Below are 18,326 nucleotides of genomic sequence, written 5' to 3'. Positions count from 1 at the left end.
AGCGAATTGCACACAGTTGAGAGGGTTGCCTCATTTGTGCCAAGCTGATTCCATTTAAAATCTGATACAAGTTCAGTTGAACACATGCCTAAAGAGAATATAAAATGCTTTCCTCCTGCAATTTCAATGATTTAAGGCCCTTCAATTGAACAGTGGTCTTGGGCAGAGATCAAACCCAAATTGCAGCCTCTGAAAATGAAGATGTCAGGAAGTCAAACATTTAACAAAAAATGAGTGGGACAAGCCATTTTGCAAACTCAAACGCCAAGAGAGCTTAAATACTCCATTTAGATTAGAAATCTTGAGAAACAGTTCAATTACTGCAGCCTAGCTAGTATCTGATTTTACTGAGGGAAGATACTTTGACAAGAGCTTACAAGTACAACGCTTAACGAATTCTTCAGACTCTGGCTCACTCCGGAAACAGGAGCACCAAGTGACAGATTGCCACAGGCACAGTTTCCTGACGTAAATCACCGGCTTCACTGCACAGATCACTTAGCTGAAATGTCATTAAACAGCGAACAAAAGACGTAAAACTTCTGCTGAGTTTTCTCCCTTTGTCATAGGCTGATACAACAAATGAAAGCAGAAGTTGTTTGTTTAACTCAAACCTAGGAATGTAGGCAATAAAATCAAAACGTTTTGGAAGAGAGAGTTTTGTGAAATCAAGTCACCAACATAACAGAGGCTGGACTGTACACATTTGAAACGGGCAAATAGCCATGTTTTCCTGAAGCTGTAACGCTCCCTCTGCAACTACATGTAATAGTAAAGGAAAACATTTTAACAGGCTTGAAAACATTTCCATGACAGTTATTCAGTTAGAAAAACTGGGATTGCTACAGCCTCTTCTGGAAAGGCAATCCCAAACAACATAGGGCTAAGAAGACAGGCAATAATCACTGAAGTAGAGCCCATATTTACAAAGGAATTTTGGAACAGCTGTTGCACACATCACATTTGATAGCCCTCAAAGAGGAATGCTGGCACCCTGCACCGAAACGGGGCTGTATCTGAGGTTTGCACTACGTGAGCAGAAACGCATGTCTCAGCTGAATCACTACTGCAGAGGGATTTCCCGCCCCTGCTGTCGAACGAGCAAACAGTGTTCCAAAAACATCACACCATCGATTTTCACAACAGTCATGCTTGAGGCCTTTGCAATAACGCCACCTACACACAAAGGTACCCGTCAATGGTTGCTGGCACCTGAATTTCTGGGCTACCATGTTGTCCCACTGAAGAATTTAGCATGAAGAGGTACCACTAATTTAAGACATCAAACTGCAATTTCTGCACGTTGATACGAGCCTGCTTAAAACAAACATCACTTAATTCTCTTAAACCTCTTTGACAGAAAAACTGCTTGAGTGCTCCTAGGCTAGGGTTTTCAGCAGCACTGTACAGGCCACTTAATGCACATTCCTGCTCAATGGCCCCTGCAACGCTCCATCACCCGTAGTTACACAACCGTCAGCGTTACAGCCGAATTAGGAATGACTATTGAATTTAACAGTGAGGGAACACATCGCTGTATCCTCCAGAGCCTCTACAGTTCTCACCAGAATTCAAAACCTGAAGAGGTAGCATTTGGTTTTGTTTTTAAACCTTCAAGGGAGTTCCGTATAATCAACAAAATAGGACGATGAGTTGGAGATCATGCTTTCTAGCCAGCTTTCAAACACTCACAGAGACCTTAAAATAAATCACATATACTCCCAACTTGCCAATGCTATGGGAACCAGCATATAGTAATCTCCTCAAAGAAAAGAGCCATTAAAAATATATTAAAAATATGAGGCTTAGTTAGTTGTTGTTGTGTTAGTGAATCGTATAGCAAAATCAGGTCATATTGCCCATGAGAGGAATGCTACAGACAGGCTTTCATACTGAATATGTTGTGGTCAATAATTAACCATCGCAAAAGGCTATTAACCATATAGTCAACATTTTCTATACAGTCAATTTTATTTTTCTGTTCTCATTTCTCAGGAATCAACTTGTTTCTGTAAATGAAGTTACAAGAATAGAATAGTTAATCAAGAGCAGAAAGTAAAATGTCTTCAGAAAACACAGGTGCTAATTTTACAAGCAATTTAAGACCTAAAGGCTAAAGTTTGACAAAATAATTAACCATGTTATGTTCTGTGTGTGGAGGGATATGTCTAAGTTTTAACAAAGTTTCCATCTTTCACAAACCGAGTTCTAGCCTACAGTACCTCACAAATGCTTTCCATCTTGGATATTGCCACACTGTAGAAAAAATATATTTCTGTTTTTGGAGACAGGGTTGTTTGTGCATGGACATTAACAAGTACAAAAATGCAGCAGATAATTTTATAATATTTTCTCTTAACTACAACAGAAAGTGCAACACTAAAAAGGCATCTCCTGCCTACTTAAAATTTCTTATACCTTTACAAAGCTAACTCTGAATGTACACATTACAGCCTAGAACACACAAATAAGTTTGAAAGTGTCATGGCAGAAGTATGGAAAGCATGCTTACAGCTTTTGTAAGCGAAAAGACACATAGCAAACACCAGTGAAAAGTGATTACGTCTGGAAACAAACATAAGTTCAGGATGTCTGAATCCTCACTACTAGTTGAAAACAAAATCCCATGACATTTGTTGATTCTGTAACTTTATTTGCATTTAAAGACTGGCTGCTAAGCTTCTTATCTGAAGAACCACCACAAACAATCAGGAGTTGCTAGCTCTGTTAGCATTAGTCTATTGGATCCAATGGAGACTTATTTAAATTGCTGACTGAGCCAGATTGACTTTTGTAGGAAGAGGTCCTGCTTCTTCATGTTCCTCAGTCTTGCATCTAACCACAACAAGTGCAGAGGATGGATATCTGTGCAGTTTTTGTTCATTCATGTATTCCAAATCTCCATAGATGCTCAGCTTCTGAAATATTTAAACAATTTACTTTAAGACAAAGACTCTCCATACTGTGAATAAAATGCATTTCATTATGCAACTACATAATGTTCTGATGGCTGCAGCCCTTCAACACAAGTTAAGCCAGGCTTTCTGTAACATCTGAAATTCATGGCTGGAACTAGATTTGAGTCCAAAAGAAGTGTATTAAATCTGCCAGAACAACAGTAGATACAGTGCTTGTGTAACAGCTCCTTTGGTTTGCAAATACTGTGAGCCTTGCTTATTTCAGAAGTGTGGGGATCCCTCTGGGCACTAGAGATGCTACTTCAGCCAGTTCCCCTCTGATCAGGCTCTCTCTGCTCACCAATAATATGCTGTCACTTCTGTTCTCACTATTGATCCTCCTGGATTAAACCCATACTGGGTTCCACCTATACCATCCAACCCTCAGCACAGCTTTATTCCCAGAGAAATTAGAAGCAGCCTCCATTTGTTAAAGAGTAATCTGAAGGTTGTCGAGAGGAGTGTGCTACAAACCAAAAGACATCACATCCGGGCTGCTTGAGTAAGGCTCAGAACACCTATCAGCCACAGGAACAAGCAAGAATTGTTCAGCTATAAAATCAACATTTAAATAACAAAATTGGTTTGCTAACCACATCTGCAAAATAAAATACCCCCCTCCCCCCCCCCCAACAAAAACCCCACTCCTTCTAGTTGAACCTCTCCCCAAGTGTTTCTTAGTCTCTAGACAGCTGTAACATAAAAGTAATATAATGAACAAATTCAAAATATTGTTAAGTTATAAAACAGAGTTACCTCAGATGGAACATATTGCTCTACAGCTGTAGCTACAGTTGCGCAACAAATCCAGAGCAGCACCAACACTGACAGGACAAGCGTAGTGGTTAAAATCCAGCTGGAATTTCTGAAATGAAAAGAATGTTACTAGATTTCATATACTGCATACAAGACAATGGACCCTCTAAAAAGTTCGGCTCAATTTTGACTGCATTTCCTGCTGATTCACTAGTCTGTAGCTCTTCCAGCTACAAGCCCCACTTCAGACTCCTGGGTACTCTAATGCCTATTTAGTATCTGACTTGAAAGACACAAAAGACTTGCTGGATTGTGTTTATTCGGCCCTAAGCATCCTCCCATTTACAGTTTTAAAAACAGATTTTTCTGTTATGCATTTGGGGTGCAATTCACTGATCCTGCATGCATAAACTTTTAAAGAGAAAGTAATCAGAGTAAGGGAAATAGGAACCGACATGCTGATCTTCAGCAAAGCTTTAATAAAGATATACTGGGTATTTTCAGCCTGGAAATGAGACACAACGGTGTCTTTCATATCAGGCAATCCCAAAACAAAATATAGAACAAGTGCTTTGCCCCGAAACATATCCAGAACTAAAGAACAGGCAAAACACAGTATTGATTGAACAGTTCACAGAACACACTCAAAAAACAGCGTAGGAAATTATCAATATGACGTTCACTTGAAACGGAAAGCAGAATCAAAGTTTGCAGAACAGCCTGCAAATAACATGGGGCCAGCATGGAAAAGTAGCAATAACAAGCAGTCAGATACACAATTTTAACTGCTATGCATCCTGAACCCAACAGACTTTGAGATCTTACAACAGTGCCCCCCCGGAAAGGCCATTATCCTCCTTACTAGGTACAGACATTCTAGAATATACATACATGGAAAGACACTTGAAAAAGCTGTCATTTTCTCGCTCTTCAAAAAGTCCTCGGTATGTCTGCGAACTTCCTGGACGTAGGTCTGCTGAAATACAACAGCAGAAACAGCTGTCAGGAAAGCAATAAAAGAGAAGACTCAAACCCCACACAGTTTGTCTATACAGAGAGCATAAAAAGAAGCTTTTAAAATGGCCCTAGCTTGCATGTTTCTGTTTCCAACAGAGCCTAGTTTCTACCCCAGACTTCGCTAAGTGTACATAGTCAGTCTACACGGCAAACAATTATATTTCAGCTTTCTAAAAATTTGCTTTCATGTGCCACTTGCAACTTTTTTTTTTTTGCATGACAGGGAACATTTGCATTTGCTCTTCCAAAGCACAAAGAACAACTTACAGGCTGTTTTACTCAGTGACAAGGATCCTCTTGTATCTCCAGCTTCCTGATCAAGCTGTGGAACATACTGTACTTCTGGCTTTGACTAAAACAAAATGAGGAGTTAGGAGATCCTGCTAGCAGGCTTCCACTGATCATAATCATTTACATTTTCAGAACTAATATGAAAGTTAACCTTACGGCATGCACCATTCATATAAGTTTGATTACCCTCCCCCCCCGGCCCCGCACTGGCCCTAAAGGCAGTGAAATACTAGCAAAAACTAAACTTCTGATAGCGCTCCATAGTCTTTTCTGTGACTGGAAGGAGCAGAGTTAAACATTTAGCAGTCAGAACACCTTAATCTCAACGAAAAAGGCAAGCACCTGGAATATGACAATTTTGCCATCATCTGCCTGAAGGTAGAAAGTCCATGAGGATGTTATGAAGCTCTGAGCGGAATCCATCATGTCACTCCAGAACGATCTCACCAGCGTCAGAGGAAAGAGGAGATGAATTCTTGGCATCAGGGACATTAACTGCAAGCACAACATTAACTGGTTTTCCATTTGTTTTTATATGAAAAGAACAGAAGTCATGTTCTTGCTCACCCCTCGCCCCATGTCTAGATTTCAGGCTTTAGGAAGATTTATCTTCCATTCAAAGAAACTTAAAAAAGAGAAGACACACTGAACAGAAAACAAGTAGGTGGTATTTGAAAAACATGTCATCTACTTACTTGCTCTTGCCTTAACTCAGCAAATGGCAATTGGTTCTGGCATCCAAGATGGCAAGCATATTGTTCATCAGATTGGGAGTATGCTTCAGTACAGGCTGCAAGGAAGAAGTTCCCCAGATGAGAAGATAAATTCTGCATTTTAGTTAAGAAAACATTTTCAGTATAAGTTGGATCAGAAACAAAGCAGCAGTTAAAAGACTGACAATCCCATTTGCAGGGAAAGGTATGGCAATCACTCCAAGGGTAGCATTTGCTCTGAGGTCTAATGAAGGTTAAGGAATCAGAGCTTAGACAGATGAGGTAGCTGAAATCTCAATGCAACTGATCAGAAACATTACTCTGGACAAACTCAAGGATGCAAGTTTTCATTGATCCTCCCACTACCACTATAGTTTTGCTCTACACACCACGTAAACATGATTTTTTACCTCAGAGAACAGAGCTGGAATCCTAAAAAGAATAGAGGGACCACCAGTCCATTAAATCCCTTAGAGGTAACAGCAGAAGTCATGGTATCACAGGAAAACCAAAGGAGCATTTCTTGCTAGTGTGAGGAGTACAGAAACTGCATTGGAAGCATTATGGAATAATTTTTTTTCCAAAAAACAAAGCCAACTCTTTGTTTTACAGAAAGCTTCTATTAATTGTTCACTTAGAGACCACAAAGACCAAGAAATCTAAATTATTCCAAGAGAATAATTTAGATTATTCTGCTCATGGAGATATGGGGCAGACAATACATGGGCATAGCTCTTCCCCAAAACACTAAAGCTTAGGTGGACGATGTTGCAGTATTACCTGAACTAAAGACTCAAACCAAGTAGCAACACAGAGGACAGTAGCTCTCCCAGTTTTCCACAGGAACAAATGGACCATCATAAAGACTAAGAACAGCATGGCATCAGCAGCTAAACATTTGAGTATGCAGCTCATAGCACCTGAACAGCAATTCTATGGTAAAACTGCCACCAAACTAGTGTCTGTAGGCAGAAAGAAGCATCAGAAGACAGAATTGAGCAGATCAGCCAAGATGTATCTTGCCAAGCACAGAATACTTAGTCAGGGCACCAACCAGTGTAACAGATTACAGAACATAAGCCAGCAAAAGACAACAGCCTCAGGAAGGAGAGTTAAACCAGAAAGTAAGCAACTGTTCAATTACCTCTACATGTGGTCTATTGCTACATTACTCTTTTTTATGGCACTCTCTCATGTGTGGTTTGACAACTAGATTGACATGCTGTATCACAGCTATACACAGTGTATGACAGACTAGAGCATTAGCCCATTTCCAGAGTATTTAATGCAGTTTTGCATCGGATTACCATCTTTGCACGTCAGGCTTTCTACTTGTGTACCTTCCATCAGCTCTCTGAGTTAGCCGCTAGCCCTCTTGTTTTTATGAGCTACTGAGAGGATAAGTGCCTCCTTTGAGTGCTGGCTTGGTGCTTAATTGTATTGGAAATATAGACGGAAAGCTCCTACCTTTCCTGCTTTGGGTGGTTATGTCACACTTAATCTCTGAATAAAGCTGTGAATCAGCTGCCTCAGTATTATTGGACGAAAGTTCTATACAATTCCAGAACAATATTAATTGGTCTATAGTACACATATTTCATCTTCACTGTGAAATTTTTGCTCTAACACAGATAATCTGAGAGAATTAGTCCCAAGTCTTGAATGGCCTATTTCAAATAAAACACGTACCTCGTTCCCAAGAGTTTAGCTGCAGGTAAACCTCAGGATGTAGCCTAGACCACAAGTTACAAGGCAGACAGCACATTAAGATCTGCGTTCTTACTCTGTCTGAACAATTCACAAAAGTCTGAACAAAAGTTTGGCAGCAGTTGTAAATGGGACTGATTGTCATGTGGAATTATTAAAGGAAAAGTGTTTATTTGACTGGATTTTTTTCCCCAGTCATTTTGTGTTTGCTATGACAAACTGTTATAGTAAAATTAAGTATTTCCAATTTATTTACAGAGACTGATGATACTTAAGAAATTCAGGAAAATAACAACACTAAGGATCAGGTAAGGAGAAACTCGCAGAGAACAGGCAACCTTCCCCTAAGGTTTTTTTTTAATATCTTGTACATAAAATTTAAGAAGTTGTTAAACAAAACCAGAAAGCAACTGAAGTAATCCCACCAATTTAAGAACCCCCTTTCATACATTCCTGCTCTTCCCTCTGTTATGTCTCCACACTATGGGATGTTGAAGGAGCACTGAAGTCTTACCAGAGTCGCATTCCAGTTTGGTTCGATTCAAATCAATGCCATCGTCCACAAACTGACAAATGGAAAACAGTCTGCAGCCTCGCTGGCACGCGTACAGTTCCTCTTCCTGGGAAGGCACAAGAAAAGGCTTGGATCCCTCCATTCAAGAATAAATTATCAGCAAACAATTTTTTTTTTTTTTTGGAAGTGCTATAAAAAGCCACCCAGCAGACCACCATCCTCCTTCCCTCCACTAGACCTAGAAGCTAGCTAAACGTGACACTCTGGGTCATATGAAACAAAACCAAGCTACAGCTCTTTAACACTGTGGTATAACTATAAATTTATTTCAAACAGAGCTCTTCATTCTGTGGTGGGCCAGACCTGGAACAGCAAATTCTATTTTGTAATTCCAGTCCTACAACTCACAAGCAAAGCTGCACTGCATTTTTTTAAAAAGTGTTGCTTTTAAAAATAAGAGATACAGCTGTAAAAGATTTACTGACATTTAACCCTACAAAGAGTAGATAGCCTTTGATCTCAGAACTTAAACAGTAGTACCCAACAGGAGAGGACAAAAAAAGACACTGTAACATGCTGTTGAAATTAGTATCTACCAGACTCTAATCAGAACTACAACAGAATTGTCAAAATAAGAGATTATCTTCTGATGTTCTGATGTTCAGTTAACCAGGGTACTGTAACTTGCTAAACCAGTTCCACAAACACACATTTTTGTTTATTATATTGAACTGAAGGTGAAAAGTACTTCCTCACTGCAACTACTAAAATTATGCAAATCCAGAAAACCTACACCTAGTATTTCTTCTGTCCACACTACCAAAGGGATGGACGTGCACTTTCCACATACAGTGCTCTCCATATGGCAGAGCTAAAGACAGCCTCTATTATGTGAGCGCTCCTACTTATGATCACGCCCTATCATGAATCAGACCCATCAAAACCACTAACCACATAACCACTCAAATGACTGCAGCCAGTTGCTGTACAGGGGGAAAACAGACTCCGAGGTAATGTAACAAAAAACAAACAAACCACACCTTCTGTATAACCTATTGTAAATTAACTGGCCATTGTTTGCCTCTGACAGCACAAGTTCATATGCTTTAAAGGCACAAAAGTAGAAAACTGTGAATGTAAATTAAAACTTAACTCTAACAACGCTGACAAGGTGGCTAAGATAGTTACGCTGTTGCAGAAAATGTGTTTTGTAATTTCATATCCAGACAGAATTAGCTTTAGCAGACAGATTTCTATGGCGGTCTTCCATGGAAGTCTCAATGAAGCTTGTCTTAATTTCCAATGACAACTAAAACAATTTCCTTCAATCCAACTGGTAGTTTTGTGACAAACAGAACAGACTAAATGTAAAGGAAGAGATGGGTGTATTATTCAACAGCTCCAACAGCACACAACAAGAATTCAAAAGTACAGTAAAAATCACAGAATTATCAGCTTTCCCTGAACAAGTCCTTTAATAGAAACAAGAGCATTGCGCCAAAACAGTATGGAAATATATCAGTGTAATGTTTAGTCCTAATTTCTCAGGTTTAGTTATTTCTCCTCACTACCATCACAGGAAGGCACCAAAACACGCCATAAGTACAGACATAAGTTTACTTGTATTCCACAAAACTCCATTACTTCCCTCTGTGGAGATACCAATATCAGCTAGAGTCACAAAAGCCGATTTAAGTTTCACAGGAAAGCAAAGCCCTATTACCTAACATCGTCACTGCTTCTATTGGTCCGCTGCCCTCATGTGAAATCTCAAAGATGGGGTAAGAGCTCCCATCATTTAGAGTTCAACCTGCTACATAGCTGAACCAGGAAAGATGAGATTTTTGGTAACAGATTTTTCAAATTCAAACCAGTAGTTAAAGGTTTACAAAGCTTTGAACCAACAGCAAACTCTGGAGTACGGAATTAGATTCCCATTAGGCACTACTTCAGTATTTTATCATGAGATAAAAAAAATTCCATGCAAGTGAATCAAAACACAGGTTGAAGGTTCTGACAAGCTACTCGTTTATCATAATTTACATTTCATCTTTCAATATCTAAGTGTCACACCGGCGCCCTGACTCAGGATCTTTGGCCTGTCATGGACACACAGCACTGTTTTAGTGCCCAAAAATATGGAACAGCCTAAGTTAAATTACAGCTACTTCTTTAGGAACAGGAGGAAAAAAAGCAGCAAATCCCCCAAAACCCACAAAAGTACCCAGCACTAACAAAGCTATACTTTGAAAGCAGCATTTCTTTGGCAAGCTGCAGCCTAACCATCTATTTTCAAAATTAAGTATCTATTTTCAGAAAAGCCACTGCATTCCCTACTTTGAGGGGAAGAAAGCCTAAGCCAGATGAGAAATGCCACAGAACAGCAGCAGGCTGCTGACTGCACCTGAGCACTGCGAGTATGAGCTTCCTTCGTGTTTATGTTTAAAGACACGTCCAACACTGCTTGAGAAAACATGCACATGCCTCGAAAAGGGCTCCGGCCCGAGAAAATCCCGGCTATTTCCTGTCACTCTGGAGCACAAGGGCCTGCGGGGGGAGAGAGGGGCAAGCGACAGGCCAGGGGACGGCCGCGCCAGGGAGGCCAGGGCCGTGGTGCCCGCCAGCCCCGCAACACAGCTCCCCGGGGAGGGAGAAGGGGAGCCGAGCCCGGGAAGGGGCCCGCCCCGCCGAGCGCCGCCGCGGGGAGCCGTGAGGCAGGGCCCGCCCGTACCTTGGGGTAGGTGTGCAGGGAGTAGGTCAGCTGGCAGGCGCGGTGACAGGACGCCGTGTTGCCCAGCACGGAGTCAAAGGCCTCGGACGAGGCGACGGGCAACGGCCCGGCTGCCCGTGCGCTGCTGCTGCTGCTGCCGCCGCCCGCCAGGAGCGCCAGGGCGAGAGGCAGGCAGAGGAGGCCGCCCCGCCGCGCCGCCATCTTCCTCCTCCCGCAGGCCCCCACTGACGGGAGCGGGCGCCGGCGGACTCTCGCGAGATTTACACCACCACCACCACCCCCTCCGCGCGTTGCCTGCTGGGAGGCGTAGTCCGTGCTGCGGGGCAGCCCCAGCCATCCCGTAGGGTCTCACCTCCGGCTGGAACTACACGGCGGAAAGGGCGGGGCAGCGGCTTCCGGGAGGGCGGGCGAGCGGCACCGCCCCCGGGCGGTGGGGCGGGAGGATGGACCGGTTCGTGGTGCGCAGGGCCCGCTGCCCGGAGAGCCCCCGCCGGGCCGGGCCGGCCCCCCGCGCCTACCGACAGGCCACCCTCGAGTCCCTCAAGGCAGGTCACCGCTGGGCGCTGGGGTGGGGTGGGGTGGGGGTACGGTACGGCCCGGCCCGGCCCGGCCCGGTCTGGTCTGGCCTCGCCTCGCCTCGCCTCGCCTCGCCTCCCCTCCCGGGCCTGAGGGGAGGTCTTCACCCCGCGGCACCGGTTGCTACTGCGGGACCCGCTGCCTTCGAAGGCACGAGGTGAGGCCTTCCCCGGCCTTGCGCTGGGGCAGGACTGCGCTGTTCCCCAGAGGCTGCGTGCAGGGGTGGTGGGGGCACCCCAGGAGGAGCCAGGCTGGCCCTGAGGCACCTGGGGCAGAGGAAGGGGTGTCAGGCCTTTGCCAGGCTGCCCTCCTGCCTCTGCATGGAGCTGAGCAGCATGGGGTGACAGCGGGAGGAACATTTTGTAAACTAATCACAAACTGATGTCCTTTACGATTAGGGAAGATGGGGAAGGTGTTAATCCCAGCACACCTTCCCAGCAGTCGCTCTGTGCCCACGTAGGGATTCACCTGTGGTTCCAGTTCTTCACCAAAATCTTTGTAGTGTTGGGGTGGCATCCTCACAGAGAAGAGGGAAGCGAAGTTAGAAAGGTGCAGAGGGCTCTGCTGCATTGAAAGGTGTTTCCTAAACTGAGCTGGGTTATAATTTGGCTCCTTCCTGCCCACTTGATGTGGTGTAGGGTCAGGCTGGGCACACAGTTCAAGCACAGCCAGCTGGCACCACCAGCTTCAGTATTGCCAGCTGGCTCACTTCTCTCCCCAGCAAGGAGAGCCCTTCAGTTGGTTGCGTGGTGGTCCTGCCTGAGACCTGCATAAGAGCTGAGCCCCTCTTTGCCTGCACCATTTGCTGCACCAAAGAACTTATTAATGTAAGGCAGAAAGCAAAAGAATGGCACATAAAGCTCCCCAGCTGTCTGACCATTGCTGAATCTTTGCAAGATGCCTGACATCCAAAATATGAGACTTGCACTGTTTGCAGCCTGTTCTATCAACGTCTGTGGGAAAAACAGTTTGGATGAAGAACATTGTGCAAACGGCCAGTGTACTTGAGTTTGTGTTCATGCTCACTAATGCTTTGTTTCTCTCTCTGCTGCCGTTATTTTAAATTTAAAGCCAATCTGAACAGGATTCAGATTCTGCTAGGCTGCTAAAGATAATTAGCTGCGTCCCTCTTATCCCTTTTTCTATTAAGAGACATTTATACAATGGACTCCTTAAGTTCAAAACACTTCTCTTCTAGCAGACATTTGCCATTACGTGCCCTAAGTTTGGCAGACCAAGATTAAGCATCTCGCTTTGCTTTCTAGTTACTTCTCTCTTGCTTTGCAGTAGGGTGCTAATCTCAAGCAAGTACCCATCATTCCAAGCCCTCATGTATTCTGTGCTCTGGTTCGTGTCATAATCAATAATTCATGTGTTGATAACAGCCCCATTAGCTGAGATGAAGCCAGTGTCCTTATTTATAATAAGAATATTCTGCTTTCCTAATGGCTTTTCTCTTTTCCAGAGAGTTGTGGTTGTGGAAGACATAAAGCGATGGAAGTCTATGCTTGAGCTTCCTGGGCAACCAAAAGAGAATCTGATCGAAGCTTTGGAGGAGCTGAAGAAGAAAATACCTTCCAAGGAAGTGTTACTTTCAACAAAAATAGGTACATCTTGTCTGATCTAGACTGTGTTGTCTCTGATTGGCTTGTTAGTACAAAAGAGACTAGCTTGCAAGCTTTTTAAGAAACAAGTGTAGCTATCAATAAAAAATTGTTGATATCCAGCCTGCAGTTTTCAGAGCTTGTACTGAAAAAGTCAGCTATCCTCTAATTCCTCCCAGGTTGCTTGCTTATGACCAAATACTGCATCACCCCTTCTGTGGTGAAATTTTTGAAGAGCTCTTCTTGGGCACCTGTGTGTGTTATTCCTCCTCCTGCTATCTATCAGGGACACTGCAGAGTGCTCTCTTGCCATCCAAGACGTGGCTCATCTATTTGACCTGGCTGAATCCTCTGAACACGCAAGAAATTCTCCTCAGAGTAGCCCAGAACTGCTTACTGCATCCTCGCACTGAGAAATCCCCAGCAGATGGGCAGCTCCATGCAAATAACACAGCCCGATGCCTGGCTCTTTTCCATAGGACTTGGGGGAAGGATAATGTGAGACCACAGGGTCCCTGCCTTTCCTGTCTATGGAGGGCATCCTTGGTGCGAGAGACAGTCATACTGGCCTTCGCCATTAGAGCAGCTGGATCTCTATTCAAAGAGCCCCCCTTGCCTTAGAAAAGGAGATGTGATCTGCACCTTTCCCCTTACTTCTGAAGTGTCATTTCATTTACCATGTTCAGCTTATTCAGGCTTTTCCCGAGATTTTTTTTCCCAGTGCCTGCCTGAACTCAGCTGGGCTGGAAGAGCCACCGAAGCCTAACAGTGACATCTCCTGGCCAACAGCGCTAGTGGTCAGAGAGAAATACCCCGCTGGAAGAAGGTCCCTTTTGTCTCCTCTCAGAGGAAACCCTCTTTGCAGGCCCTGTCGATTGGAAAGATTCTGCTTGGAGTCACCGTGATGTTTGCATGTTAAAATGCTGTAGCCATCACCAGCAACATCTGCTTCCTTAAAGGGATTTTCACTTTAAAAGCAGCATTATTTGTAAGCCACTCTTACAAGCTTTCACCAAATCTAGTATCTGTGTAGAAAATTAACATAGCCCTGTATTACATAAGTGTCTCTCCACACCTTGGTGACTTGGGAAGGTAATTTTCACATGTATAGGTCAATTCCTTGCTAATCGCTCAGGCAAAAATCACTGCAGAAGTCAAGGAGTGAGAACTTCAGGCTTCATTCCTAACAATTTTATATTTATATTTGTGTCAATGCTCCGGTTGTTTTGCTGATACTGCCTGAATTAAAAATGTGTGTGGCTGCTTTAGCACCGATATGATTTGACTGGTGTCCATTATATTTTGTCCACCTACCAAAGCTGAAGGAGCTGTTGCTGTTTTCCAGGTCACACAGTGAATAAAATGCGCAAACATTCAGATCACGATGTGGCCAGCCTCGCCAAAGATATTTACACAGAGTGGCGAACTTTCATCAGAGACCATTCAAACAAGCCCTCAATAGAGGTCAGGAGCGATCCCAAGACCGAGGCTTTCAGAAAGAATGCGCGGAAGCTGCTTTGTGAAGCCCTGGATCTAGAGGTAGCGTTCAGATCCATTTGTCTTTGGCTCAAAGAATTACTCCTTGTAGGAACAAGTTAAACCAACCTTTTTCAGCCATAGCTACTGTAAAGCTGGTCCTGCCTGCAGAGTGGGGACAGGACCAGGTGATCTGTTCCTATTTTCAGTGATTCGCTGCATGTCCCTACTTATAAGTAGCTTTGTTTTCAAGGTAGATAATTTTTTTTGGTTGTTAGCCAAGTAAACATGCTAATTGTAAATGAGGTGTATTTGCTCTCATTTACATAACCAGTCAGCAGAATAGTTGTGTATCTACTGCAGTTGGGCTGTACAAGAGGAGGAGGAGGAAGTTAATAGAACATAAAGTTCTTCCTACTACTAAACAGCTGTGAAAGCAACACTGGGACCTTTTGGGTGTTTCATATTTAAGTAATTAAACATTGGTAAATTTAAATCTATTGCAAAAACAGAGAGGCAAGGTTGACAGTATATAAAGTGGTGATAAATACCCCATCCCTCGGGTATCTTTAAGTAAATGAACAGGGCTTTGCTGTAAGGCTTAATGGTTAATTTGCTTGGTCTATGAAATGCCATAATAATTATACTTTTTAATTTATTCATTAATTATCCTTTAAACAGCAAGTCAAGTGATAAGTACTCAAGAGTTTCAAACCTATGTGTTTGCTAGCTATGAGAACAACCTCTCCAACTTCCAGTCCAACTGGACAGAGGCAGCACGAAAAGATGGTTTGCTGTGGGAATGCCTCAGCAAGGTGGGAGCTCACCTTTGCCAGGCCACTGGGTCAAGCTTAGTTCTTGGAAAGCCCATCTATGCACGGTGATAAGACTGGTAGGAAAGTCTGAACCTATGGGACATAAAGTCTATGGTACCACCCTAACACAAGCAGTATTGGGTAAAGCAGAATCACCTCTGAACAGGACTCATCTGAAAGCATGGCAAGGAAGACTACCCGTCTGACTTGCAGCTACCACCATATGTGTAAGTGGAGCTTACAGCAGCAGATGAACAGCGTATATAGGCAGGGGAGCCACAGAGGTCCAGCAAATGCGGAGCAGGGACACCTGAGAGGCTGACAAAAAGGAGAAAGGAGGGTGGGGCTGAATGGATCCAAGGGGCCTGTAGTGGTGCCCAGCAGAGCGGCAATTTATTGATGGGTAGCAAAAACAGAGTGGGCAAAGGACTTGGAGGAATACTACTTGGCACGCTGGAATCTCCTGCATGCAAAGCGTGGGAGATTCCCCATCACAAAAGGCAGAAGTGAAATTAAAACCATTTCTTGATGGGTGCGGGATTTTTTTCTAAGCTGTGCTAAATTACAGGTTTTGGCACATGTTGAAGCAATAACTACATAATTAACATTTACCAAATCCCTTTCTGCATTCTTAATTACACCTCCTTCTACACACTGAGAGCCCACATTTCTCTTTATAGCACCAGGCAGAGTTGCCAAGTGTTTGGCATGTCTTAGAGTTGCTGTTGGAATGAAGTTTAAAATAGTATCCAAGGTACCTTATATCAGCAAGACCAAAAGTGAGTTTTATGGAGACAGTACAATATGGCTTATAATTGCAGTTGAGCTTGATACCCAAAGCTAGTTGCAGATTAGTTTCCTGTTGCGATGGCAAAGTACTGCCACCCAGCTGGAGATGTGGATATGTTCCCTGCTACTGACCACGTTGCCTTGTTCCTTAATTGCTAGGGTGGAATTAAATTGCTCTTCCTGTTACACTTGTGATGGGAAGTAGATTTCCTTGAATCTAAGCTGATTAACGAAGAAACACTGAAAAGCACCAAACTCCAATTTCAATCATTTGGTCTCCTTATTAAATGTAAAGATCTAATTTTATACTTTGCTGTTTTCAGATTGATCACCCACTGGCTGAAAATATTGAGCGAGAAGCTTTTCATCTCTCTTCCCGTCTCATTAGCGCACCGTATCGCAGAATGGTGCGAGCTCTAGTCTTCTCATTAAAGCACAAACCTGAAATCCGAGCAGAAGTCAAGACTGGCACTCTCACTGTCCCTGCGTTTGTACACACCCATAAAAAGTGAGGTGTCGTGCTTGATCCTGAGTGAGAACTTCATGTGCCTACGTCTCTGTGGAACTGGGAGCCCTTTCTGTCGTGAGGGGAGTGCAGAAGTGCTGACAGTGTGACTCACTTGGCACCACTCTATGAACAGGGCTGCTGAAGACAAGAACTACTAATGATGAAAGTGGTGCTGTAAATCTGACTTGGTAGAAATCCATGTGGGCTTGTTGCAAGAAAAGTTTCTTCTACTCTGCTGTATATTTTCCTGCTACAAAACCATCCTTGCTGACTCGCCTGTTTCTCACTTCTGCCCATTTGTCGTACCTCAGTTTAGCTCCATCCCTGATGTGGATCTTCAGGTGTAATCAGCTGAATAACATAAAGGAGCAGCTCTGTGCTGTGCTGGTAGGAAATACCGGGAATTCAGGGTAATTGGTCCATGGGAGGAGATTCCTAGTGGATAACTGCAAACTCCAGTTAACCCTAAATCAGCCATGTCTGCTGCAGCTGGGCCTTGCCTGTGGCAAGAGCTAGCTGTTTTGCCAAGCCAGGTGATTTCCCTGTGCTGCATTCCAGAGTTGGATGCAAAATGGGTTTCAGTAACTTGCTATCCACCATTCCATAGGCTCAGTCATCCTGCGATTGTGGGCATTTTCTAAAGCCCTGGGGTGAAAATCAAAATGCCCTGGAGTATAGGTGCTATCTAATGCCTCTGCTGTTTAATGAGCAGCTCACTCAGACTTCCATACCTCACTCATGATTTAAATGTGGTGCTTGTTCTTACTGTAATGTGAAAAAATCTTGAAATGAATTTTCTAAATAAAATCAGGTTATAAGCAAAGTACTCCTTTTAAAGGCTTTTTTCTTCCAAAAGGAACATGGTTCAGAATGATTGTGTGAACAAATTTAAGCAACAAACTATTGTTTTAATTCCTTCTAGTTATTAAAAACTGGAAATCTTGCCTCTCATATTTACTCTGATTTCTGTAGTGCCACAAGTCACCTTGTTCTCCATAAGCTATTATTAAAGCTGCGACAGGCACAGTGTTTCTCTACTGGTAGGTAATAAAGTGCTCTCTGTTCTCTGTGTGTGTGTGTATGTACACAGGGGACTGGTCACAACCTTTTTCTGAGTTACTGGGGTAGACAGAACCAAATACGGGGATGAGTGAAACCTGCCTATTCACAGTCATGGGAATTGAATTCTTAATATACCATAAGGAAGTGTCTTTTGATCAGTCGTGGTCAGCACTCTTATTTCAGAAGAGTCACTTAAGGACAAATAATGCAGTGGGGAAAGTATGAATTAGTCTTTATTCAGATCTTGACACTAAAACATGACTGACTCATTATGTGGACCTGCTAAATACTTTTTTCTTCTCTGGACACTAGAAGCTAAAGAAACTCTGTGCTGGTTTTGGCTGGGATAGAGTTAATTTTCTTTATAGTAGCTGGTATGGGGCTGTGTTTTGGATTTGTGCTGGAAACAGTGTTGATAACACAGAGATGTTTTAGTTGTTGCTAAGTAGTGCTTATACTAAATTAAAGGACTTTTCAGCTTCCCACGCTCTGCCAGGTGCACAAGAAGTTGGGAGGGGACACGGCCGGGACAGCTGACCCCAACTGGCCAAAGGGCTATTCCATACCATATGGCGTCATGCTCAGTATATAAAGAAGGAGGAAGGGGAGACATTCGGAGTGATGGCGTTTGTCTTCCCAAGTCACCGTTACGCGTGATGGAGCCCTGCTTTCCTGGAGATGGCTGAACACCTGCCTGCCCGTGGGAAGTAGCGAATGAATGCCTTGTTTTGCTTTGCTTTTGTGCGCGGCTTTTGCTTTACCTATGAAACTGTCTTCATCTCAACCCACGAGTTTTCTCACATTTACCCT

At 43.4% G+C, this 18,326-nt stretch overlaps 2 protein-coding genes across 4 annotated transcripts; one reads left to right on the top strand and one right to left on the bottom strand.

The window, feature by feature from the left end:
• Window positions 1-1,953: 1,953 nt before the first annotated feature.
• Window positions 1,954-10,926, bottom strand: TMEM59 (transmembrane protein 59). Of its 2 annotated transcripts, none has more exons than XM_072867456.1 (8): window positions 10,687-10,926; window positions 7,956-8,061; window positions 5,717-5,811; window positions 5,364-5,516; window positions 4,998-5,082; window positions 4,605-4,686; window positions 3,714-3,822; window positions 1,954-2,918 (listed from the first exon to the last, which is right to left on the bottom strand). In XM_072867456.1, the coding sequence occupies exons 1-8, from the start codon at window positions 10,885-10,887 to the stop codon at window positions 2,763-2,765; spliced, it is 987 nt and encodes a 328-aa protein (XP_072723557.1). In that variant the 5' UTR covers window positions 10,888-10,926; the 3' UTR covers window positions 1,954-2,762. The 2 variants fall into 2 exon arrangements, with proteins under 2 accessions (XP_072723557.1, XP_072723556.1); XM_072867455.1 differs by having other exon boundaries at window positions 4,605-4,689; window positions 10,687-10,925.
• Window positions 10,927-11,079: 153 nt separating this feature from the next.
• On the top strand, window positions 11,080-17,409 carry TCEANC2 (transcription elongation factor A N-terminal and central domain containing 2). 2 transcript variants are annotated; one of them, XM_072867453.1, is made up of 4 exons: window positions 11,080-11,231; window positions 12,728-12,869; window positions 14,212-14,405; window positions 16,270-17,376. In XM_072867453.1, exons 1-4 carry the CDS (start codon window positions 11,130-11,132, stop codon window positions 16,456-16,458), a joined length of 627 nt encoding a protein of 208 aa, XP_072723554.1. In that variant the 5' UTR covers window positions 11,080-11,129; the 3' UTR covers window positions 16,459-17,376. The 2 variants fall into 2 exon arrangements, with proteins under 2 accessions (XP_072723554.1, XP_072723555.1); XM_072867454.1 differs by having other exon boundaries at window positions 11,094-11,235; window positions 12,732-12,869; window positions 16,270-17,409.
• Window positions 17,410-18,326: the final 917 nt, after the last annotated feature.

The sequence above is a fragment of the Ciconia boyciana genome, chromosome 7, assembly GCF_034638445.1.
Source record: "Ciconia boyciana chromosome 7, ASM3463844v1, whole genome shotgun sequence".
Classification (NCBI taxonomy): Eukaryota; Metazoa; Chordata; class Aves; order Ciconiiformes; family Ciconiidae; genus Ciconia; species Ciconia boyciana.
This window is presented reverse-complemented; position numbering and strand designations above follow the sequence as displayed.